Source organism: Cibotium barometz, chromosome 61 (genome assembly GCF_041138505.1).
Source record: "Cibotium barometz isolate CiBa-2024 chromosome 61, ASM4113850v1, whole genome shotgun sequence".
In the NCBI taxonomy this organism is placed as follows: Eukaryota; Viridiplantae; Streptophyta; class Polypodiopsida; order Cyatheales; family Cibotiaceae; genus Cibotium; species Cibotium barometz.
Window position 1 is genome coordinate 1,660,194 of NC_141106.1, and position 26,409 is coordinate 1,686,602.

The 26,409-nt window shown below is 42.2% G+C and overlaps 1 protein-coding gene across 1 annotated transcript; it reads left to right on the forward strand.

Moving 5' to 3' along the window:
- The first annotated feature begins 12,033 nt into the window (after window positions 1–12,033).
- LOC147604450 (endochitinase 4-like) lies at window positions 12,034–13,193 on the forward strand. Its single transcript, XM_086794720.1, has 3 exons — window positions 12,034–12,441; window positions 12,534–12,648; window positions 12,789–13,193. Exons 1-3 carry the CDS (start codon window positions 12,132–12,134, stop codon window positions 13,078–13,080), a joined length of 717 nt encoding a protein of 238 aa, XP_086650846.1. The 5' UTR covers window positions 12,034–12,131; the 3' UTR covers window positions 13,081–13,193.
- The last annotated feature ends 13,216 nt before the right edge of the window (window positions 13,194–26,409 follow it).

Here is a 26,409-nt window from a genome sequence, read left to right on the forward strand (position 1 = left end):
TGAAGGATTATATTTTGGGATTAGATCAATAAAAATATTATTAAAGATCATATTATTAATTTAAAAAAAATAATTTTTTTAATTTTATATTTCTTAAAATTTTTTTATGTAGAATAAACCTTTGAATAAAATTTGAAAAAAATACTTTATTTAAAAAAAGCAATTATATAATTATAAAATAAAAGATATCTTTAAAGATATATTTATATATCTAGTAATGATAAATATTTAGACTTGTTAATAAATATTATAAATAATATTAATTTTTAAGTGGATAATAGTTTATCTTTAATTATCTTTATGTTTATCTTAGTTATCCAATCAATCTTAGATAGGAAATCCAATGAGATTTGAAGTGGATAACCTATTTTTCCTATATAATCACACATCTCTAGTACTATCCCACACTTATCTCTAGTACTATCCCATCATTGAGCCTTTATAATATTTTCTCTCTTAGCTTCCTTGAGAATGGGTTCTCAAAGTCGTAGGAGTCGGAAACGTGATAGGACTAGACTCCCCCCCATCCACCAAGTTCAAGAGGAGGAGAGGAGAAGGGTAGCTCGTGAGAGAAAGAGAGAGTGGAGAGCACGTCAACGAGCAACACCTTCCGTTTTGGCGATGATCCAAGCCTTGCTCCTCCTCTTCCACTTCCTCTCCCTTCGCCCTCTTCCCCCCCACTACCCCTTAGTTTAGATAATCCATATGAACCCGCCCTTCTTGAGTCCTCTCTTCTACAAGGACCCACCCCCCCTCCTTTGGGCGCCCTTCGTGTGGATAGGAAAGAACTATCAAAGTCAGGGGCACATCGTCGTGCCCATGCAATCTTCCATTCTTATTTCAAAGACCTCACGTCTTCATCACAGGCATGTGTGCTTGATGCTTTGATTGATCTGCCCAACATGGCCAACTGCAGGGCGCTTTCCGACATTGGAGGTCGAAGAGAGAGGAGAGCTGGCATGGCGGTGCTACAAAGTGTTCGTCATTCCTATATAGTTAACAAGAAGAGGAACTCTGCGGACGCTTTGGCTGCTCGACGGGCTATTGTGGCAGCCATAAGTAGCTCCCAAATGAAGGGTAAGGTTAGTGCCACATCTCGCATCCTTTCCATAGCACCACACGCACTTAGAGTTAGGTCTATTAGGCGACAAAGTTTAGATGCCAATGAGGTTGGTGCTATGTGGGCGAGTAGTGGTCGTGTAGCTAGGCATGATCGCCTACTAGATGAAACCACTAGAACCTTGATAGAAAGTTTTTGGGAGGAGAATTGTCGTGCATCGCCAGTTTTCAAGAAAGCTTTGCGTAAGAGAGTGACAAGAGGAGTGTTCATTGAGCACGGTGCTTGCTTTCTTGAAATGACCCAAACTGAGTTGTATTCTCAGTTTGTGGCTTCGTATCCAGAGCTTAAAATTGGGCAAAGGTCATTTGAGGGGTGTAAGCCTTGGTTTGGAGGTACTCACGTCAGCGTGACACATGTTGTTGTCGCTACCATGTTGAGTTCAAACTTTTTTATGATGTGTTCCGTTCTCTTAGTGGGCATAGAGAGTTGCCTCGTAGTCCACGTGATTTCATCCACTCTCTTTTGTGTGCACGCATGGAGGATGCCCAGTTCCATAGGATGCCTTGTGTGGAGAGCAATTGCACATCATGTGGTTCACTTGCACATCTACAGATGGTAGATCTTGATGCAAGTGACCAAGAGATAGTGGCATGGCAACGTTATGAGTATGTGACACACCAGCTCCAGAGTGGTGGACAGTCCAGGAAGTTGCAGCTCGTGGACAAACATACACCACGTTGTCACTTCACAGCCACATTTAGGGAGCAGATCTACCCCTACATACGGCACAGTCATTGTGCCAAGTGGCAGGATCGTCAGTTCCGAGCATGCCTAGCAGAGTTTCCTATTGGTGTGGTCATCTCTGTGATTGATTTTGCAGAGAACTACACTTTCACACCTTTTCAGGAGATACAATCTGAGTATTACTTCTCAGAGCAGGTAATGGTTATATTTTGTAATATTTGTTTTATGTTTGAGCTACATTACTTAATTGATTTTTTGTCCTAAACGTATGTATTGCTTACCTCACCAGGTTGCTATTTTGGTCCACATTAGCTATCGACATGCAGAGGCTCATGTAGATGGGATAGCGAGTACCCCCGAGACCCGTGTCATTATTCGAGAGTATCATTTCTATATCAGTGATGATCGTTCACATGATGCACATTTTGTGCAACACTGTTTTCGTCTCCATGACGATTTTTTAGGAGATTGTGGGATCAGACATGTCCAGCAATGGGTTTGGTCGGATGGTTGTGGCGCACAGTTCAAGTCATCACGTCAATTCTATTGGCTCTACTGGTAGTACTTATGGCTTTCTTACATTTACAATTAAACTAAATTCACTAGAACATCTTAAAGAAAACAATAACTAAGACTATCTTTTATGGATTTATAGGTGGCATGTGCAGTCTAGTATCCCAGTGATTTGGTCATTCTTTGAGACTGGTCACGGGAAGGGAGAGCATGATGGTGCGGGCGCGTGTGTGAAACGCGCCTTGAGGCGTCATCTGCTGCGAGACAGGATGCTCAGCGGTTCAGAGATGCGGGCCACGTAGTCGAGTGGTGCTCCCAACATTTGTGTGGGAGTGCAGCATCATCGTACCCCAAACGTGATGCTCGGATTGTCAGGAGATTTTTTTGGCATGTGGATGGTGGCATGATTGACCGTAGAGCCTCCCATGATTGTGACACAGTACCTGGCACCTTGGGCTTACATTCCATCAGGAGCACGTGCATGGCGGCCCCCACGATTTACACACGACGGTTTGCATGCTTCTATGGAGCATGTATGGATGGCGATTGGTCACATTGTGCCTCGAGAGGATGGGCAGATGCATGGATACAGACATTCCTCTCCCCCGAGCATCCTTCACATCCAGTGGTGTCTGATGAGCACACAGGTCCTGCGTTCATGGTCAGTTATGATGACCTGACAGATTTGCTACAGGAGGGTGATGTATTTGCTGTTATTGCCAGTGAGGGAAATAGCGAGAGAGTAGACTACTATCTGATGAGTTGCACTAGGCCAAAGTGCATGCTTGACCAGGATACAGTGGATGATCATGGGTTTTCTTATGACGCCCGTAGCATGATTGTGGCAGGCCGGTTCTACCAGCAGATTCGACTTCATCGGGGGAGTCTTGAGTTCCAGCAGTGGAAGTGGGAGTTAGAGGCATTTCAGTTCTCTCATCTAGTGGTTGCTACCAGGCTCACTCTTGTTCGAGTACAAAAACACAGTTCTCACCCTCGTTTTCAGCTTCGAGTGGATGACCATGAGAGCATTCTAGAGCAGTTGAGAGCTAGAGAGGGTGCTGCTGACTAGATCTCTATCTTGATAGTGACTAAACTCAGACTAGCTGGGTTAGCTCACTTACATTGTACTTAGATTTTTGGGCAGTGACTAACCTCAGACTAGCTGGGGTAGCTCATTTTCATTCTGATGTACTTATTTGATGTTTATATCATTATGAGTTTTCTCATTATTGAGTATCATTACATTTTAGTTGATGCTCTTGATTTTATTATATTTTTTAACACTTTGGCTATCATATTGTTTGTTGAAAATCTCCATGCCATCGTACCCAAACATGCTCTGATGGGGACCAAACTTTGCAAGCATGGGGAGGGGACCCACCCCCACATGCTTGCAAAGTTTGGTCACAATCAGAGCATGTTTGGATTGGTAATTAGCGCCCAGTCCGGATTTTTCAAGTCTCTTGGTGCTCAAGAGGCCATGGAAAATCTAGGCCTTCCCCATACCATCGCACCCAAACATGCTCCGATATGGGGACCAAACTTTGCAAGCATGGGGGGGCCCACTCCCACATGCTTGTAAAGTTTGGTCACAATCGGAGCATGTTTGGATTGGTAATTAGCGCCCAGTCCGGATTTTTCAAGTCTCTTGGTGCTTATGAGGCCATGGAAAATCCGGGCCTTCCCCATACCATCGTACCCAAACATGCTCCGATGGGGCCGATGGGGACCAAACTTTGTAAGCATGTGGGGGTGGGTCACCCCCACATGCTTGCAAAGTTTGGTCCCCATCGGAGCATGTTTGGGTATGATGGTATGGGGAAGGCCCGGATTTTCCATGACCTCATAAGCACCAAGAGACTTCAAAAACCCGCACTGGGTGCCAATTACCAATCCAAACATGCTCTGATTGTGACCAAACTTTGGAAGCATGTGGGGGGGACCCACCCCCACATTCTTGCAAATTCTGGTCCCTATCGGAGCATGTTTGGGTACGATGGTATGGGGAAGGCCCGAATTTTCCATGGCCTCTTAAGCACCAGGAGACTTGAAAAATCCGGACTGGGCGCTAATCACCAATCCAAACATGCTCTGATTGTGACCAAACTTTGCAAGCATGTGGGGGGGACCCACCCCCACATGCTTGCAAAGTTTGGTCCCCATCGGAGCATGTTTGGGTACGATGGTATGGGGAAGGCCCGGATTTTCCATGGCCTCTTAAGCACCAAGAGACTTGAAAAACCCGCATTGGGCGCTAATTACCAATCCAAACATGCTCTGATTGTGACCAAACTTTGCAAGCATGTGGGGGTGGGTGCCCTCCCCATGCTTGCAAACTTTGGTCCCCATCGGAGCATTTTTGGGTACGATGGTATGGGGAAGGCCCGGATTTTCCATGGCCTCTTAAGCACCAAGAGACTTGAAAAACCCGCACTAGGCGCTAATTACCAATCCAAACATGCTCTGATTGTGACCAAACTTTGCAAGCATGTGGGGGAGACCCACCCCCACATGCTTGCAAAGTTTGGTCCCCATCGGAGCATGTTTGGGTATGATGGTATGGGGAAGGCCCGGATTTTCCATGGCCTCTTAAGCACCAAGAGACTTGAAAAATCCGGACTGGGCGCTAATCACCAATCCAAACATGCTCTGATTGTGACCAAACTTTGCAAGCATGTGGGGGGGACCCACCCCCACATGCTTGCAAAGTTTGGTCCCCATCGGAGCATGTTTGGGTATGATGGTATGGGGAAGGCTCGGATTTTCCATGGCCTCTTAAGCACTAAGAGACTTGAAAAATCCGGACTGGGCGCTAATCACCAATCCAAACATGCTCTGATTGTGACCAAACTTTGCAAGCATGTGGGGGTGGCCCCCCCCCCACATGCTTGCAAAGTTTGGTCCCTATCGGAGCATGTTTGGGTACGATGGTATGGGGAAGGCCCGGATTTTCCATGGCCTCTTAAGCACCAAGAGACCTGAAAAACCCGCACTGGGCGTTAATTACCAATCCAAACATGCTCTGATTGTGACCAAACTTTGCAAGCATGTGGGGGGGACCCACCCCCACATGCTTGCAAAGTTTGGTCCCCATCGGAGCATGTTTGGGTACGATGGTATGAGGAAGGCCCGGATTTTCCATGGCCTCTTAAGCACCAAGAGACTTGAAAAATCCGGACTGGGCGCTAACTACCAATCCAAACATGCTCTGATGGGGACCAAACTTTGCAAACATGTGGGGGGGACCCACCCCCACATGCTTGCAAAGTTTGGTCCCCATCGGAGCATGTTTGGGTACGATGGTATGGGGAAGGCCCGGATTTTCCATGGCCTCTTAAGCACCAAGAGACTTGAAAAATCCGAACTGGGCACTAATTACCAATCTAAACATGCTCCGATGGGGACCAAACTTTGCAAGCATGTGGGGGGGACCCACCCCCACATGCTTGCAAAGTTTGGTCCCCATCGGAGCATGTTTGGGTACGATGGTATGGGGAAGGCCCGGATTTTCCATGGCCTCTTAAGCACCAAGAGACTTCAAAAACCCGCACTGGGCGCTAATTACCAATCCAAACATGCTCTGATTGTGACCAAACTTTGCAAGCATGTGGGGGTGGGTGCCCCCCCCATGCTTGCAAAGTTTGGTCCCCATGTTTGGGTACGATGGCATGGAGATTTTCAACAAACTATATGATATCCAAAGTGTTAAAAAATATAATAAAATCAAGAACATCAACTAAAATGTAATGATACTCAATAATGAAAAAACTCATAATGATATAAACATCAAATAAGTACATCAGAATGAAAATGAGCTACCCCAGCTAGTCTGAGGTTAGTCACTGCCCAAAAATCTAAGTACAATGTAAGTGAGCTAACCCAGCTAGTCTGAGTTTAGTCACTATCAACAGCAACCCAATCAAAATCGTCATCTCTAACTGCCGGCGGTCGACGTGCGCGTCGAGGCTGCTGTGCACGTCGAGGAGGCTGTGCCGGCTGCGGGGGTCGTCGAATGTCTGCGGGGAGGTCTGCCTCAAAGGCAGGATCGTGAGCTGGTGCCGGTGTACTCGGGAGCTCACGAGTCCCAAAAGCTGCTATGGCCCTCTCTCTCTCTCTACGTCGTGCTAATGCAAGACGCCTCTATCTGTAAACCCAAAATCTATAATCTGCAATGGTATGTGTCTGCCACTCTGCTCGTGTAAGCTCCTCTGCTGTAAGGACACGCTGCTCATGAGAAGCAGCACTGCTGCTAGCACCATCACCCGAGGTGCCACTAGGGCCAGCAGCACCCACGCGCTCATATGCTGTGACCTGGCTCTCATGTAGGACTCTCTGGTAAGCATCGACGAACTCATGTGAGCTCCACTCTATCTTAGGAGGCACCTCAGGCTCCTGGGCTCTATCGTCGAAGGCGTCGAGTCCCAAGTCCATAGCTGATGTAAAGTCGACAGGCCTGCTAGTCCTGGCATCTACTCGAACGAGGCCTGGGTGAAGATCATCGATGCCCAATACCCTGTACGTCGCTAGGTCGACGCGTGCACGGCAGGAGGGGCATGCTGAGAACCGAACTAGCTCCTGGGTGATGCAAGACAAGTGGAAAATATGTCCACATCCCAGGGCGTATCCACCTGTACTATCAATGTCCTCGATACATAAAGAGCAGCACGCATCACGTAGGAAGGGTGGTGCATCCTGCGGGAGAGGTCGTCGAAAACCTCTGTGACAGGCCGTGGATATAAAGGTAGGTAAGGCACTGTCACGTCCGAGGATCTACGAAACTCTCGAACATGCAGCATCAGCTGCTCTGCCCTGTGCTGGGCAATCTGCTCCATAATCTGATGATGCTGTGCCTCAGCTCTGGAGCTCTCTACCTCGGTCCGAGCCTATGCAAAAAAGTAAAGCATTAAAATAATTGATTAGTCTCTCATTAGGTATTACTTAAAGAAATTTATAACTTAGGACCTTAATTATAACTCTTTTACGTGCAAGAGAAACCTACCTGCTGGATGTCGGACTCTCTCAGATGTTGTGCCTCTGCAGTAGCTGCCTCTGCCATCTGTAATGCAGCTCTGAGGCGGTCAATCTCCGCTCTCGCCTCTACCAACTCCTGAGTGAGCCTCTCAGTGGTAGGTGTGGGAACCTACGTGACACAATCAACCATGCTGCTCATGTAAAAATATAGAAAAGTATATATAAACATGTAGATAAATGACCAAAAAAACTTAAGACGTAATATATATGTAAATACCTCGACATCTGTCGTCGGTATAGATCGTGAGAACAGGTGCACCACGTGCTGGATGCTCTCCGTGGTACTCTGTACGTCAATGCCGACCTGGGTGCCAAGAGCCTCTACTGTCGACAATGGCACAAATGAAGGATCTGTGGTAGGTGCTACACGAAGGGCTGGTGGAGGCCGCCTACCCTGGTCCTGGAGACGGCCTCGGCCAGCACCACCACCCGGACGATGGCTGGTGTAATCCACCTCCTCCCCTAAGATAAACTCCGCATATAACTGCTTTGCGAAGTATATGGGAATCTGGCGGTTGTTCGGCATCCTCCCATATGCGGCAACATATCGACTATAGATATGTGCCGCCATACGAGGATGCGAACACCGCGAAATAGTGAGGGGCTTGCCCGCCCCAGGCCTTATCCCACGACTATCGAGGAAAAGATCTAGGTAGGCTCCATCCCTAATAGGAGCAAGATCACAGACCTGACGATATGTCAGGCCATGTGACACAGGAGCAGTGCGATGGTGGGCTATCCACTCATCTACATAAACAATATCGTGAAGGCTACGAAGGGACGCAAGCATCGCCTCCAAGTCTGCCACGATATGTAATGTAGACAGAGTGTCTCTAGCACTCCTACGGATAGCCGCTAACTCACGGTCTATCTCCGCGATGAGGTCCGCAATAGATGAGCGGCCCTCCTCGTGGCCCTCCTCGTGTGACTCCATGCTAAAACCTAAGCCAAATGTGAAGGGTCCAATGTGAAGGGTCTAATGTGAAGGGTCTAATGCTTAGTGCTAAGTAGCACTAATGAAGCTATAAAACAATGCTAATGGGCTCACTAATGCTAATCCAAATCAAGAGAGCAAGGAGAGTGAAAACGACTTGTGACAATGAGGCAAAAAAAAAAGTTTTCCGGTTTTAACCTCGATCAAGGTTCGGTAACATCATGCAATTTAGGGTTTGCAAGATTAACGCTCTGGATATTAGGGTTAGTGCAACATACGGCCAAGATACACACCTAATTTTAGGGTTGGGGAAGGATCGACGGCTGAGATTTGATATTACTATCTCATTCGAGGTACATGGATGGCCACGATTTAAAGGTATTACCACGACAAGGTATCTCGACGGTCAAGATTCATTATGTACCTCGATCGAGATATTTAAACGGTCGAGATCGCATCTTTCAACGTACGTGAATGGATGGTATAGATTGCGTTTACGTATCTCGATCGAGATAATTGGACGGTGGACATTGCATCTACGTATCTCGATCGAGATATTTGGACGGTACAGATTGTATCTCTGTATCTCGATCGAGATATTTGGACGGCTGAGATATGATCTCAGTATCTCGATCGAGATATGGGGACGGTGGAGATTGTATCCCATTACCTCGAACAATGAATGGTCGCGATTTGATGTTAATTTCTCGTTCGAGATACGTGGACGATGGAGGCAAATATGCCTAGGGGGATACAGCGTGGCCCTGATGTGGATCCGAGTGGCATAGATATCTCGATCGAGATAATGTGGTGGCGGTGACATGTATTGGTGACATGGATGACGCCTGGAAACCGGACCTGCTAGCGTGGCATTAGTTGGCATCTCGATTGAGATATGTCGATCTAGGCTCGGGAGGCACGTGTCGTCTTTTAATTCGCGGCACTATCACGATCAAGGTACTCCGCCCGAGATGCATGGATGTCCCAATTTTAGAGAGAGTGAGTACCCTCATCTTGCAACCACCCCTAATCTTATCTTAATCATCGTCTAATCACTTTGCTAATGATATTGATTCTTGCACACACCCTCACACTCTCACAACATCAATGGCAAGGCACATGGGAGAGAAAAAGAGACACACACACACTATCACACCTACACACACAAGCCTAGCACTACAATCAGGAAGAGAGCTAGAGAGCGAGGAGGAGGCAAGAGATTAGTTCTAGATCCAACCCAAGGGAATTTCCCTTTCCCATCATTACTTATGCACTCCAAATTTCGTTGACTTTTGGGCATTTAATTGATACACCTCTACAAATAAAGTTCGAAATATATATATATGGGAAGAAATAAAGTTCTGAATATACAGCTATTTTGGTTATTTTTTTCTTTTAATATATATATGGGAAGAAATAAAGTTCTAATATACAACTATTTTGTTAAAACAGGTTTTTGTTTTTTTTTTAATGTGAAAATTTTTAAGTCTTTTTTAGGGGTCAGAGAGAAAGATAGAGAGGAGGGGAGAGATTAGAATTAGATTTTTTGGAAAAATTATTGAACTTTTTTTTAATACACCAACCCACCGAAAGGTTGGTTTGGGAAGGTTCAAATTTGAAGACTTGTCCTAACTTTCAATTTAAAGGCCATAAACTTGGTTGACTTTGTGTGAAACTGAGAAATTTTCAAAATAGATAGTGGCCTTCAAGGTTTCTAATTTCAGCACTGCTGGCACTCGTGCCCAATAAAATCGAGTCTATTCCTTGCCATGCCCTGCCCTGCCCTGCCTTGCCCTGCCCTATAGGCTATATATATACACCTACAAATTAAAGTGTGGTTAGGAGGTTAAAGTGTGGCCCCATGAGGCGAGGCGGTGATGTAGCCATAAGGCAAGTGTTAACTAAAACTATACTAATTAGTGGTATGAAATGCAAAGTCCTCAGGGTAATGCTAATGCGCTTGATGCAACTAATCCTAGTTTGTACAATAAAAAAAACAAAGACATTAGAGACATTAAAAAGCAACACACAAAAATCCAACAAATACACTAGACCAATCAAACTAACACACAAAAATCCAACAAATACACCAAACCAATCAAACCAATCAAACCAACAAATACACCAAACCAATCAAACCAAAAAATTGCTAACAATCCAAACCGAACACCTCAATCAATCTAAATCACATAACACAAATCAACACCAAATCCAACAAAACAAGAAAAAGCACAAAATCAATATACTTTTCCCTCCTAACGTAACCCTTCCTAATCATCCTTTCTTCCCTTTATCAAACCATTACTACACATCATGGGTCTTCCACCACGTGGCAACACTGGAAAAACATGCCCTCCTACACAAGAATCTAATCAAGCACTACAACAAAGCAATCGTGGTCCCTACTGCAGTGATGCCATTGGAAAGCCTAAACACACCATACTCACTATCACAAACCTAACCAAGTGGGGAGTGCACAAGTTTACCTTTCTCATGTCATTGGAAACTTGGATGCTTACTCGCCGTCTTGGAGAAGAGGCAAAACCACGTTAGCAAGCTTGAAGTTGAGAATATCGACTCTCCCCGTAACCATGTAAGTTTTCTATATTGTGAGCTTGGGACTCCCATGGATGTGGAAGAGCTCCAAGATCGCTTCAAGACAATAGCCCTCTCCTCACACACACCCTCACACTCTCACTACATCAATGGTGGCAAGGCATATGGGAGAGAAAAAGAGACACACACACTATCACACCTACACACACAAGCCTAGCACTACAATCAGGAAGAGAGCTAGAGAGCGAGGAGGAGGCAAGAGCTTAGTTCTAGATCCAACCCAAGGGAATTTCCGTTTCTCATCATTAGACAAGTTCACTTATGCATAAGCCACTCCAAATTTCGTTGACTTTTGGGCATTTAATTGATACACCTACAAATAAAGTTCGGAATATATATGTATGGGAAGAAATAAAGTTCTGAATATACAGCTAATAGGGAAAATTTTTTGAACTTTTTTTTTAATACGAGGGAGAGAAGACGGTAATCAACCCACCGAAAGGTTGGTTTGGGAAGGTTGAAATTTGAAGACTTGTCCTAACTTTCAATTTAAAGGCCATAAACTTGGTTGACTTTGTGTGAAACTGAGAATTTTTCAAAATAGATAGTGGCCCTCAAGGTGTCAAATTTCAGCACTGCCGTTACTCGTGCCGAGTCTCCCTATAGGCTATATATATATACACCTACAAATTAATTTGAAGACTTGTCCTAACTTTCAATTTAAGGGCCATAAACTTGGTTGACTTTGTGTGAAACTGAGAAATTTTCAAAATAGATAGTGGCCCTCAAGGTGTCAAATTTCAGCACTGCCGTGCCGAATCTCCCTATAGGCTATATATATATATATATACCTACAAATTAATTTGCGAATAAAGCTCGGAACATATATACACCTACAAATAAAGTTCGGAATATATATATATATATATATATATATATATATATATATATATATGGGAAGAAATAAAGTACGGAATATATATATACAGCTATTTTGGTGTTTTTTTTTCTTTTAAAATTTGCGACGGACACGTTTAAAAAAATAAAAGTTCTGCAAGACTTGCAAGACTTCCGAGTAGTGGAGTTGTGCCGTGAACGACCTGCAGCCTCTCACCTAACTTGTGCCGTGAAAGACCTGCAGCCTCTCTCTATACACAATCGGTCGCCCCGCCCCGCCCTATATATACATGAATCAAGTGTTGTATAACATCGTCTGCCAAATTAATCCACTTGTGTGCCTTAATCATCTGCATATCTTGTAATTGCGTCAGCTAATTGCTGCTTGCTGCTATAATGGAATCTAATTCCTGTCGCATGTTGCATATCATTGTGGTCTCGCTGGCCTTCCTACTGTCCGCAGCCCCATTTTTGAACAATGAGCTACTAGCGGCAGCCCAAGTGTCGTCTATTATCACGACCGACATCTTCAGCCAGTTTTTGCCCCAAATCAGCACGAGCGGCTGCGAGGGCAACGGATTCTACACGTACGACGCCTTCACGCAGGCGGCCGCGGCCTTCGACGGCTTCGGCACGTCCGGCGACTCTACTGTGAACGCCCGGGAGCTGGCGGCCTTCTTTGCGCACGTGGCGCACGAGACGGGAGGTGATGCAATCCAAACCACAACTAATTATTAATCAGCAGAAGTACTTATTTGTCCTTAAATTTTCTCCTCTTTTGTAATTATAAATCTGCAGAGGGATGCTACATTAACGAGCAAAACCCACCTGAAATCTACTGCGACACGACCTCCTCATACGGCTGCGCTTCAGGCCAAAGCTACTATGGACGAGGCCCCTTGCAGCTCACATGGTAGGCAGCTAGCCCCGTCATCCGCCGCCGCTAGGCTGTAAAAGCACTCCTCCTAACATTTTACTTATTATAGTGCCGCATTAATGTACTGATGTTTCATGCCACCTAGTGAAAACATCTAAATAATATCGATGGCCCAGGAACTACAACTATGGGGCGGCCGGTAGCTACCTGCAGTTCGACGGCATCAACGATCCGGGCTTGGTGGCCACCGACGCCGTGACTTCTTTCAAGACGGCGGTGTGGTTCTGGATGATCGACTCCTCGTGCCATAGCGACATCGTCAACAACGAGGACTTCGGCGCCACCATCCGCGACATCAACTCCCAGGAATGTGGCGGCAGCAGCAGCGAGGCCCAAGACCGCATCAACCTCTACCAGAGCTATTGCTCCACTCTCAACGTCGACCCCGGTTCCAGCCTCACCTGCTAAGCGGCCATATATTAGTGTAGCTATGCCAATAATACAAAATGATGTAAAAGGGGGTTTGCAAATACATATGTAGATTCCCTTTTTGATAATCCTATATAAAGTGGAGAGAGAAATCACGCGTCCCAATTTAGGAATTTTTTTATAGCACGTGCTTTTTCAAGCACACTTGCATGTCCACAAAGGAATTGTGGAAACAAATATTGACATCATGCATGCTTTGTTAGCTACTGCTGCACATAGGCCTTCAAACTCCATTAAGAAATAGGAAGCTCGTCAAGTACTCATGCTACTTTTAGGAAGCTCGTCAAGTACTCATGCTACTTTTCTCAGTGTGCTTGTTCACCTCTATGCCAAGAAATTTTTCCACCTTGTCAATTGCTACCCAGTAACAAATTGTGTAGCCTAATGCCAGCCCACCACAATCAACATACCTGTCCACCAAGGCATTGCCAAGCTTAATATAATCTCCGAAAAAACCACTCATAGATAATTGATTGATGAACGCACATATTTTGCTAAGGTAATACCAAGAAGGGCCTCTAACCAACAGTCCCATCATAAATTTTGTTTGCACTTGTTGTTAGTTTCCCTACCTTCAAATGCAAGTGAAGGTGACTGCCTCTAGAGGAAAGAATTAGGTTGCATCCTTTCAAAATAGAAAAAATCTTGTAAAGATGCCTTAGCATTACATTGTAGATCTTTTGCAAATGGTGCTACCCAAGAGTTTACATCTCAAGACTTTAACATACTTCAAAACTTACAATTGATGTGTTGATGTCTTTCAGAGATATCTTGGGATTGATACAAAACAAAATTGACTCCTTCATTTTGATAAGAACATTTCTGACCGCCACTTCGAATGCATCCAAAAAACACGTTAACAACACACATAGTTTGGGGGTTGTAGAATTGCTATTTGTGAGCATTATTTATAGATTTTGAAATGCTTTCTGCATTCTTTTGACCACATAAGCATTGCATCCTTCTTATTTAGAGTGTATAATGGCAAAAAGCTACATGAGCTAGATACTTGAGAAATATGTTGTGCCATTTTATTTGACCTAGAAATTTTTCGAGCTCCTTCAAAGTGCTTGGTCGACTCAGATTGGTGATCATCATGATTTTCCTTGGATCTATTATTGGTCTTTCTTGAGAAACAATAAGCCGGAGTAAAGGCTCATTTAGCTGGATTCAGCCTCATCTTGGTCTATATGTACCTCTCCAAACATAATAGTACGCATTGAAACATAATGGAGGCCTAGTTGGGCAGGATTGATGAGCTAGTAGAGCTCGGCCCATATAGCCCCCAACTATTGTCAAGCATAGCTATTACCCGACATAGTAGTCGGGCCTTTAGCCAAGCCCCATAACATATAATATAGCTGGATTCAACTTCAACTTGGTCTATGTGGACCTCTCCAAACATCATAGTAAGCAATGCACCATAATAGAGGCCTAGTTGGGCAAGATTGATGAGCTAAAACTATATTAGGGAGTTTGGGAAAATCCCAATTCCCATTATACAAGATCCAAAAAGTGGGGACATGGTGAATCCTTTTAAGATTTTTTTCAAAACCCCCTCACGTGGCATATCATTAGAAAGCTCCTGAAGAGTAGGTTCTAAATCTATATTCTTCGACAACTTTGGAATTGATATGCTCAAGATATACTAAAAAGCAGATTGAAAATAAAATTCCCAAAGTAATTGGATTTTCCCAAACTCCCTAATATGGTCTCTAGCTAGTAGAGCTGGGTACATATAGCCCGACTACTATCAAGCGTAGCTATTACCGACATAGTAGTCAAGCCTTTATCTAGGCCATAACATATAATATAATGGAGGCCTAGCTAGGTATAATTGACGAGCTAGTAGCTGGGCATGTTCTATGTGGCTATTTTTGGGATAACTACCGGGGCACAAGCTAGTCTTGTGGCCGGACCTATTGTCAAGCCACACCTCGATCCCTTAATCTAGAGAACAAATAGCTTAATCAATTTGATTTGATTGGGGAAAGAGAGTAAGATGGACTGCAAAAATGAATGGTGACAAAGGAGTTAAGTGGGGGGCTGAATGAGATGATAATTTCAAATAGAGGAAGAAGGATCATATATTGTCGAGCACAGGAAGAGAAGATCATTACACAAATATATTACTAGTTATATTAAGAATACAAGTACATGTACTACATGCAAGGGATTCTATCTTTAGATCCATGTCCTCACCCATGGCCATTCCAACTGCAATAAAGAGTCCACTACTAGTGGTGGACTCTACATCGTGTTCGCCACCACCAATATCATGGTCGCGATGATGATATCACCAATATCATGGTCTTTCACGGCACAAGGTAGGTGAGGCTCTGCAGGTCGTTCACGGCACAACTTAACTCCTGCGGAAGTCTTGCGTCTTGTGTGTCTTACTGCGCCCATTATATATTCTTTGTTTTCCTTTCGATAGGGGATTTTTCATGGACTTGATTATATTTGGCTTTCTCTCGGGGAAGAGGACTTCATCATGGAATTGACCATGTGATAGACTACCTTTTCAATATCTCACTAGATTATCAAGATATATCTTCTTCAAGAGCATATCATGTTTTAACTCTTCTTAGAAGCCAAGACTCTTCAAATTCTCTCTCTCTCTCTCTCTCTCTCTCTCTCTTAACCCAAGGTTATTTAGGTGCCCAACATTACTTCCAAACACTTAGGCCACATCAACACCATGTAATGGGAGTAGAAGAGGAGCCATCATTAAGCAACAAAGAACGAATGAAGCCAAACAAGCCTAAGAAATCAAGGTCATGGAGTAGCTATGGACCCATGTACGCATGCTAGCTTAAGAATGATAGGATTAACTCTATTGTGTTGTAGTCTTGTATGAATTGTATATAGTTCAAGATGTATTCCGAGGGATGGCCCCAAGCCTTATGTCCCATGCACCCATATTCTTGTATCTAGATAATTTAGACGAATATTATACTAAGGGCTACTTGTACGCCTGAAAGCAAGAAAAATTTGGAGTGGCTTATGCATAAGTGAACTTGTATAAGAGAAAGGGAAATTCCCTTGGCTTAGATCCAGAACTAAGCTCTTGCCTCCTCCTTGCTCTCTAGCTCTCTTCTTGATTATAGTGCTATGCTTGTGTGTGTAGGTGTGACAATGTGTGTGTCTCTTTTTCTCTCCCATGTATGCCTTGCCATTGATGTAGTGAGAGTGTGAGGGTGTGTGTGAGGAAAGGGCTATTGTCTTGAAGCGATCTTGGAGCTTTTCCATCCATGGGAGTTCCAAGCTCACAACATAGAAAACTTACATGGTTACGAGGAGAGTCAATCGTCTCAAGTTCAAGCTTGCTAACGTGGTTTTGCCTCTTCTCCAAGACGACGAGTAAGCATCCATGTTTCCAATGACATGAGAAAGGTAAGTGCATTCCACTTGGTTAGGTTTGTGCTAGTGAGTATGGTTATTTAGGTTTTCCAATGGCTTTGCCTTAGTGCCTGATTAGATTCTTGTGTAGGGCATGTTTTTCTTCTTGCCACGTGGGGGAAGACCCATGATGTGTAGTAATGGTTTGATAAAGGGAAGAAAGGATGATAAGGAAGGGTTACATTTGGAGGGAAAAATATATTGATTTTGTGCTTTTTCTTGTTTTTTTTGGATTTGGTGTTGATTTGTGTTATGTAATTTAGATTGATTAAGGTTTTTAGTTTGAATTGTTGGCTACATCGCCACCTTGCCTCATGGCCACACTTTAACCTCCTAACCACATGAGTCATCACCACCTCACACCTCTACCACCTCACCTTAGTCACCTCACTTGCCTCCCAACATGGCCTCCACTTGCACACACGACTTCCCACATGTTCTCCTCATGCACACACAATCCCCCAGTCCTCCACGTGGTCACTATCATGCTTCACACCACCTCACGGGTTCATACTATGGATTTCATCTCAAAGGCTTGTAATACTATGGATTTCATACTATGGATTTCATCTCAAAGGCTTGTAATACTAAAAAGAGTCCCTTTTGTTGATAATTATTTATTTTGATGTATCATATATGTGTGGTGATTAATGTATGCCAATAATTCTTACCGAGAAGAAGGTTGCAAGGAGGAAGTGCCTATTGAACATTTAAGCTCGAGTAAGCGAGTACCATTAGATTTGGATTGAGTTGTGTTGAAAATTAAGAAGCTAAGGTAATCAAACACCCAACCCCAAGATATCATCTTATTCTTTACCCTATAACTTTGACATAAATAAGGTAAATAAAAAATTCATCATATTCAGTGAAAGAGCTATGTTTTTTATGTTTACCCAAAGAGTCCTCCTACTTTAAAGGTAACTCTTGACATAAAGTAAAACAACTTATCGCATTTAATGAAAGAGCTACAATTTTTTTTTTCACCAAGGGAACTCTTACTTCAAAAGTACAATATTGGATTATTAACAACAATGAGAATTTATGTACTATAAATGTGGAAGACATGCTGCTACTTTAACAACAAGGGCATGTATCATTGAATTATATTACATTTGAATGTGTATTTTTCTATTCACTTGGACAAAGTTGATCCCCCTCTTGTGGCATTAAAAGTTTCTTATAAAAGATGAGATCTTTTATTTGCCTTTAATAAAGTTTTTAGACATGTAGGCTTTGTATGGATTGACATTTTGGATCTTCCATTGCATATGTTACATATTTTACACTTTAGATCTTCCACCCTTCTGATGGGAGATAATACTATGGCCTTGGCATATGTTATATATTACATACAACATATAACATACGACTAACCCCTTCGGATGGGAGTTTCAACATGATTAGGGCCTACATACTCTCTCTATTCTTGTAGTGGTGGAAAGACATCCCTGGCTTAGATTTTATCGTGGCATGATGCTTCCTAAACCTCATCATCATCTTAATCGATCTCACATAACATCATTATGTACTGGAAAGACATGCATGAGTCTAAGTCGAGTCTCTTGTGTGTCAGATGGACAAGCATAAAATGTCAAATAGTGCTTTCTATGGAGGAATGAGGAGTACATAACGCGAAAATTCTATCGTGGTTCTACATCACTCATGCATAGTACACCAACACTCATGCACTATGTATCATGGTTAGAGACTCAACATAAAAAACTCTCCCCTTACTTGCACTACATATTGTTTTTATTTTTGTGATGCATGTAAGTAGGTAGGTGCTTGCACCATTTAAGTACATGCATTAGTCAACCTTACTTGTTTCTACCCAAGCACATACATTTGCACATACTTGTTTCTACCCAAGCACATACATTTGCACCAACATCTGTACCCCTTGCCATCGATAACCTTCATCAACAATCCCTCTAGAATTAATCCAAATAACCCTAAGCAATCAAAGTCGTGTAGGCTATGGAGTACCTATGCACCTAAGGCCACAAACCCCATCTGACATGCTTGCCCAAGCATGGCATGATTAATTATATTATATTTTAATCTTGCCTAAATTACACTTCTCAAGTTATAACCCGAGTGAGCATGCCTTATGTGAAGATGGCATCCCATGCACCCACATTCTTGTATCTACATTAGATAAAAATAAAACTAAGGTCTACTTGTTGGACACCTAAAATTCAATGAAGTCTAGATGCCCAAGACTAAAAAGTAACTTGTATATAAGTGACTTGCATATGAGTGACTAATGCTTAAGTGACTTGTATATAAGTGAATTTGTCTAATGCAAAAGGGAAATTCCCTTTGGTTGGATTGAGAACTAAGCTATTACCTTTTGTTCTCTTGCTCTCTAGCTTTATACTCTATTGCCTCCTGGTAGTACTGTGCTTGTGTATGTGAGTGTGAGAGTGTATGTGTCTCTTTTTCTCTCCCATATGCCTGTCCATTGATATACTAGTGAGAGTGTGAGGGTTTGTGTGAGGAGAGGTCTATTGTCCTGAAGCTACCTTGGAGCTCTTCAAGTGATGGGATTCCTGAGCTCAACATAGACAACTCACATGGTGATATTGACAATGGGAGGTGGTCGATATCTTGCTACACCACGATTACCTCTTCTCAAGTTCTATCTTGCTACACCAAGAGTCTTCTCAATTCCTATCTTGCTACACCACGGTTGCCTCTTCTCCAAGATGGCAAGTTCCCCACCATGACGAGAGAAAGGTAATTGCACTCCACATGTTTAGTCTTGTGCTAGTAAGGGTGGTGTACTTGGACTTTCTAACAGATGCAGGTGATCACCTATAGATACATGTGATCTTTTGGAGGGCCCTACTATGTACAGACACATTATAGGGAGTTTGATTTACATGACTATCACTTATTTGGTTGGTGAGTTAATTTATGTGGGGCCCAAGGAAGCCACACTTGGATGCAACTAGGAGGATACTCATGTATATAAAGTCCACAATACACTATGGACCTTTCTATGAGGTAGGATTATCGATATAGGTACATGGATATACAGATTAGGCTGGTAGCATCTTAAACAAGAGATCTAGTAGCACTTTTATGTTTTCTTTTGGGAGTATTGGAGCAGCAAAAGTAGGTTTCTTAGTGGAGCACATGTGTGCTTCTATGGCAGCATGTGAGGTAGTTTGGTTATAGAAGCTGTTGGTAGACGTGGGTGATGATCCATGAATAGGGTTGTTAGCATATATTGTAATAATATGAGCATAATATAGTTGACGAGTAAGCTAGTGTATGATGCTAGGAAAAAACACATTCAGGTGCCTTATAACCTTGTGAGGAAGAAGGTTCTAGTAGGTGATTAGATTTGGTGTATGTTACCATAAAGAATAAGGTAGCAAATATCATCTTAAAGTCATTAAGTACAGAGAAGCTCCAAAGGTTTAGGAGCATACTTGGAGTGCAGGATATGGAGTTGAGCTCAAGGGAGAGTGTTGAGATATTAAACTCAACGTGACAGCTTTGCACTTCCACCATTGGCTTGGTGAGATTATGGATGATATGCTACCAGTGGTTTTACAGGATATGTGATAGCCACTTTAGTGTACTAGAGATATGACATAGTTATAACTCCAACTCATGTAGTATATTTCACCCTATGGACCAATCATTTATATGTTATAGTAGGTAAATACTTCAGAAAGGCATTGGGTACAGAGAAGCTCTGCAGGTTCACGAGATTACTTGGAGTGCAAGGTATGGGGTTGAGCTCAAGGGAGAGTGTTGAGATATCGAGCTTAACTAGTGTGGATACGGGTGACACCTAGGATGACAACTTTGTACTTACACCCATGGTATGGTTGGTGAGATTATGTGTGCTATGCCACCAGTGGTTTATAGGATGTGTGACCACTTTGGTGTATTAGAGTTATGACATAGTTATAGTACTAACTTCTATAGTTGGGTAGACACTATGGACCAACAATCTATATGTTATAGTATGAGAATACTTTCATAAATAGTATGCACTCTTATCTTTATGTTATGGTTGTGGACAAGTGGAGAGAACAGAAGAATATTCAGCAATCCATCTCTCTTGTATGCTTATCTACTCTTGTGTTTTTTATGCTTTCTTAGAAGGAGCTCAAGCTCTTAAACCCCGCATTTTTTTCATTAGTTATAGGCTTGCTACTACTAGTCAAGTCACTAGTCGGGGGAAAAAATGAGAGAAATTTGAGTACACATGGCACTATGCACACAATGTCTTGTTTTCTCCACATTAAAAGGCTTGCTTTTTTGCATAGGGAGATACCACCTTATTTTCTTGAGATGATGATTAGCCCTTGGATACTGGAACAGAGTGATCCATAAGCTCAGATTAGGGATAATCATTATGCTGATTAACATGCAATTAGCAAGAAATACATAATGCCTAAATGATTTAGCCTTTCACCAAAGGATGGAAATAGCCTTCCATAGGCCTAGGTTGAGAGCCATGAGGCTCCAAGAGTCATGATGACTAATATCAAAAGATATCAAAAAGTATAAAGGTGTCAAAAAGGTACAATGATAGTCCATGAGCCCCCTTTTATACTTGAGCCCATGACCAAGGTTCTAGACCTAAACTAAAGGTGTTGCTTCATTACAATCCATCCCGTCCTGATTTCATCCTCAAAATCAAAGGGTAGTCATGCCCAAAGAAAAGACTTATACAAGTGGCTATCATTAGGGGGCATTTGGACATATTTTGGGCCTTTTACTAATGAAAGTAATTAGTAACAAACCAATAAGAATAGAGGGGTGTGCAAATTTGGTCTCCTTTGTATATAGGGAGAGAGACTAGGCAGTAAGGAGGGGGACTAGGCTTTCGGTGCTTATAATTACATTTGTCTCCTACAAAAAGTAGGGGGTTAGAGTGGGTAGGTGTGGTTCCACAATTTTCGTGGCTCATTATTCCAAAACAGTCACTTTTTTTCCAAAAAACTCATCTCAAACTTGATTATAGACCAAAATCTCATTTTCAAGTCCGCTTAGCTTCTTGAACATCCAAACTATACTCTCGTTAATCTCCTCCCTTATTTCATCTCTTCGGTATTCAAGGCTCCTCCAAAACCCTAATCTATAAATCTCATTCTAGAACATTCACCCAATCCTAACCTTTTGCACAATAAGCTTCACCTTTAGCTTCAAGTCGATATGGCCGTACCAAGAAGACCAAAAGATGAGATCGAGGAGAGATCGCTGCACAATAGGAAGGATGACGATGGTGCTTGGGTAGGAGAGGCATTTCGCCAAGGGTTCTTGGGTTTATCTATAGCCTACTACAATTGGTCCCCATCGAGTTCAACGGTGGCGAGATGTGATGGAGCTTCGTTGGTGGAAAGGTCATTTAGAGGGCTTCAAAATGGCAAGCAATGGAGAACTAGTGGCCATGGTACAACACGTTTACACAACACGACATATCCATCTTCATGCCAATAAACTAAGTTTCCATGCAACTGTAAGTATCATGAGTTTGAAAGGAGCATATGATTTCATGAGACTGCCAGAAGTTTCCTTCTTTCTAAGTCATCTTATTTCTTGTTTGTAGACATCTTTCCCTCAAACTTGGTAGAGGAGCAGCCATTATGCAGTCTTACTACAACATTTCAAGCATTACATGGAGATATCGGTGAAGCAATGTTTTACCAGAACTCGTATGTGGTTCCAAGGCATGATGGTGGTTTTGGTAAGTTACAGATGATAGCATCTCCCTTGTATATCACAAAGCATCTTTGATTTCATGACCATTACACTCCCTTGTATATCACAAAGCATCTTTGATTTCATGAACATTACAAACTTTAAAGACCCTTGTATATCACAAAGCATCTTTGATTTCATGACCATTACAGTCCAAGCATCTGGGATTGGCCATTCAATAGAAGAGAGGGGGCATTAGGAATTTTTTGAGGTCATTTTTGGGCCTTGTGAGGAACTTTGACTAGAATATTCCCTCCAAAAAGGGACACCGACGGATGAAATTTTTGCAAACAAACTCCAAATTTGTCGGACCTCACATATTTAGATTCTACTCTTCAAGAGCTATCCATTGATATATAACACGATGGGGTTCGGAGAAGGGACAAGATAGATACCTAGAAGATTCTTTTTTGCCTGGGGAAGATAAGATTTACGTTACGTGAATCTTCCCTAAGCAAAAAGGAATCTTCTAGGTATCTATCTTGTTCCTTCTCTGAACCCTATCGTGTTATATATCAATGGATAGCTTTTGAAGAGTAGAATCTAAAAATTTGGAGTTCATTTGCAAAAATTTTATCCGATGCCCCTTTTTGGAGGGAATATTTCAGTCAAAGTTCCTCACAAGGCCCAAAAATGACCTTAAAAAATTCCTAATGCCCCCTCTCTTCTATTGAATGGCCAATCCCAGATGCTTGGACTGTAATGGTCATGAAATCAAAGATGCTTTGTGATATACACGGGTCTTTAAAGTTTGCAAAGCCCTCTCGATCTGTGGGTCTTAGTTGGGTATGCCCAATACATCTTTTTGCTAAGATGTTCAATCAATTTACCTTCTCACAAACATCTACCATGTTTCTGTGCAAGAAAGTACTAGGTGATGACATGGTTACCTTGCTTGGAGAGCACTAGAGTATTGTAGAGGGGGTGCATAAAAATGACACATTCAAGTGTAATATAGTAGACTCTAATGTTTCATTTTGGTATCTCAAAGCTCGTTCCATGTTATACATACGCTTTTATTATGAGCAGTGAATAAAAAAGAACAGTTATTGGATTCCAATGCAGGCAGAGGAACAAGTTGTTTTACCTGTTGTTGACATATGTGTTCAGGTGCCAAGTGGTGTGGTGGAAGTTGTAAATGCAAGTAGACATTGGAGCCTCCTAAATGTTAGGGAGCACCTTCAAATCGTACGGGGGGGTGAGGATATTAGCAAGGCACAATTCAAGGTGAATAATAGGAAGATTCATGAGCAAATGGAGCCAATGGCCTTGGTAGATACCGACTGGGAGGCTGAGGGTATATCGATGACTTAATGAACTTCTCTAGAAAAATACCTTCCAAGTTTCCTTTTCAAATCATTTTTGTAAAATCTTTTATGATTTACCAATCAAAAGTGCAATGTGTATTTTAATATATTTTCTTGGATTGTAGAAAGCTGTCCCATGGATGCGAATTCTTATAACACATGAATGGTCAATTCATTGTAGGCTGGGAAAATGGTTTTATGGCACACAGGATTGGAGATGACAATTGTTCAAAACTAGGGTGGTTTTATGGCACACAGGATTGTAAAACATGGTTTTCAATAGTATATAAAGACATCCTACATATGAAAGTTGTGATATTATTTCTTACTCATATCTCATAACAAAAGCCAGCCTCCCATGGATGCGAATTATTATTGTTGCGAGATGATAAGGATGCTCCTAGCAAGGTTGCTATGCCCCCTCCAGTCTCACAAGGTGACTCAGTGTATTCCTTTGTTGGGGATACAGATGAAAAATCTGTCGTGTACTCTGAAAATAGATTGAAAGACCTTGAAGATGTAGAAAAACTGATATAGCTGAAGCCAAATTCGTGTACCAAATGATCCTTTTAGAAGACCCAAAACAAGCCAACTAAAGATAAGCCTACCCAAAACAAGCCAACTAAAGATAAGCCTACCCAGCAAGATAATTAGGAATTTTAGGAATGTTTTGTATTGAGGACTTGGGCTCAAAACAATTTGTATCTCAATGTTACTTTAATAATGGAAAATATATTGCGATATTTGAATTCGTCTGTGTACTCATATTATACTTCTCTCTCTCTCTCTCTCAAATTTTTCATAAATTATTTTTAAAGTTGTCTTAAATTGCTAAAATAATGAGGGGTTCAATAAGAATTCTGGATATTTAAAAAAACAAAGATATGAGAAAAAAAGCTCGTTATTTATCAAGAAGAATCTTTACAGAATGAAATGTACTAATAAAGATCTGCAGGCTAGGGCCATTGGGGCTCCATGCTCTCAGGATTCTCTGTCTCTGGCCCTGCGTCCACATCCTTTGCCTGGGTCTCTTCTGTATAGAAGCTGCGAATCGAAGTTTCTTCTTTGGAGTACTCTTTTTGCCAACCTTCTCAGAGGTTCCTTGCTTAAAGATAAAATGCTTAAAAGGTGAATGCATAGGCATTCTTTTCTTCTTTGATGTAGAGGCTTTACTTGTTTCACCTGTTGGACGTGACGAGTCAAGATCTTTTGGTGTAATTGCATTGTTAAGTATAATATTAATCGCCTTCGCCCGCACACTCCACAACCAAAAATCAGGCATACCAAGAGACTGCATTAAAAATAAAAATGGCTCAAAATTGAATATTGTAAAAGAGGTGAAAGAAACAAAAATGGGATAATGAGTAACATAACTTACACTGCTATTAAGTTTAGTGTACTTGGAAAGAATAAATTTCCACAATAACATGCCACCCACAGGAGTGTGAATCCTTTTGAAGAGGAACGGGTTGATTTAAAAACTTATACTATGTCTCCTTTTTTAACTGAGGATACAGAGCTTCAGCGGTAGCAACTCCTCTCTTAGATGCCCTATAACAAAATTTTAATGTTCAAAATTAAAAGAACTTTAGTATGGTACAAATCATACAAAGTAGTACTTACAATTTACAATCTCCACGCATTCCAACCATGCTATTCATGAATAGACATTAGGGGGCATTTGGACATATTTTGGGCCTTTTACTAATGAAAGCAATTAGCAAACGGACCAATAGGAATAGAGGATTGGGCACATTTGGTCTCCTTTGAATATAGGGAGGGGGACTAGGCTTTTAGTACTAATAATTACACTTGTCCCTTTAAAAAAATAGGGGGTTTAGGGTAGATATGGTCCCACCATTTTTCGTGGCTCAAAAAATTCTTAAAATTCTTAAAATTTTCGAGATCCCCCCAAAACTCACATTTTTCCCCAAAAACCCATCTCAAATTTCAGTGATAAAAAATTTCATTTTCAAGTCCACTTTCTCTCTTGAACATCCAAATTAAACTCTTCCTTCCTTTCTCTTCCATCTCTATCTCATTTGCCCAACCCTAATGAAACCATCAAAGCCCAAAACCCTGAAATTTCATCTTAATCTCCCTCCCTTCTCGGAGCTCCATCTCTTTCATCTTCATGGCTCTCGTAAAACCCTAGTCTGCACATCTCTTTCCTTTTTACTCTGAACCTAACCTTTCTACTCTAGCTTCCAAGAAGATATGGCCGCACCAACAAGACCCAAAGACAAGATTGAGGACATATCCTTGCACAACAAGAAGGACGATGATGGTGCTTGGGTGGGACAGGCATTTCGTAAGAGCACTTGGGTTTATCTACAGCCTGCTGTGCTGCAATTGGGCCTCACCGAGTTCGACGGCGGTGAAATGTACTGGAGCACCATTGGAAAGGTCGTTTACAAGGCTTCAAGAAGGCAAGCAACGGAAAACTAGTGGCCACGGTACAACGTGTTTACACAGCAACGAGATATCCATGTTCGCCAACAAACTTGATTTCCATACAATTGTAAGTATCGCAGGTAGAAAGGGGCATGTGAGATTTTCTAATAGAGATGTTTCAATCTAAGTCAACTTATTTCTTGTTTGCAGATATTTTTCCTTCAAACATGGTAGAGGAGCAGCCATTGGAAAGCCTTACCAGAACATTTCACAAGCATTGCATGCAGACATTGGTCAGGCATGCAGACATTGGTCAGGCAATGTTTTCTTATAAAACAAGTGTAGAACTTCTTAAGGAAAAGGTCTTCTTTTACCGACACTCCTATTTGGTGCCAAAGAAGGACGGTGGGTTTGGTAAGCTACAGATAATCATATCTCCACCCCTATCTTCTATAGAATGGCCAATTCTAGATGCTTG

Bases quoted from the DNA above. Each gene is read 5' to 3' on its own strand.
- LOC147604450 (XM_086794720.1), top strand. From the start codon at position 12,132: ATGGAATCTAATTCCTGTCGCATGTTGCATATCATTGTGGTCTCGCTG. The intron at 12,442-12,533 runs GTGATGCAATCC...ATAAATCTGCAG, and splicing joins CGTGGCGCACGAGACGGGAG to AGGGATGCTACATTAACGAG. The intron at 12,649-12,788 runs GTAGGCAGCTAG...TCGATGGCCCAG, and splicing joins GGCCCCTTGCAGCTCACATG to GAACTACAACTATGGGGCGG.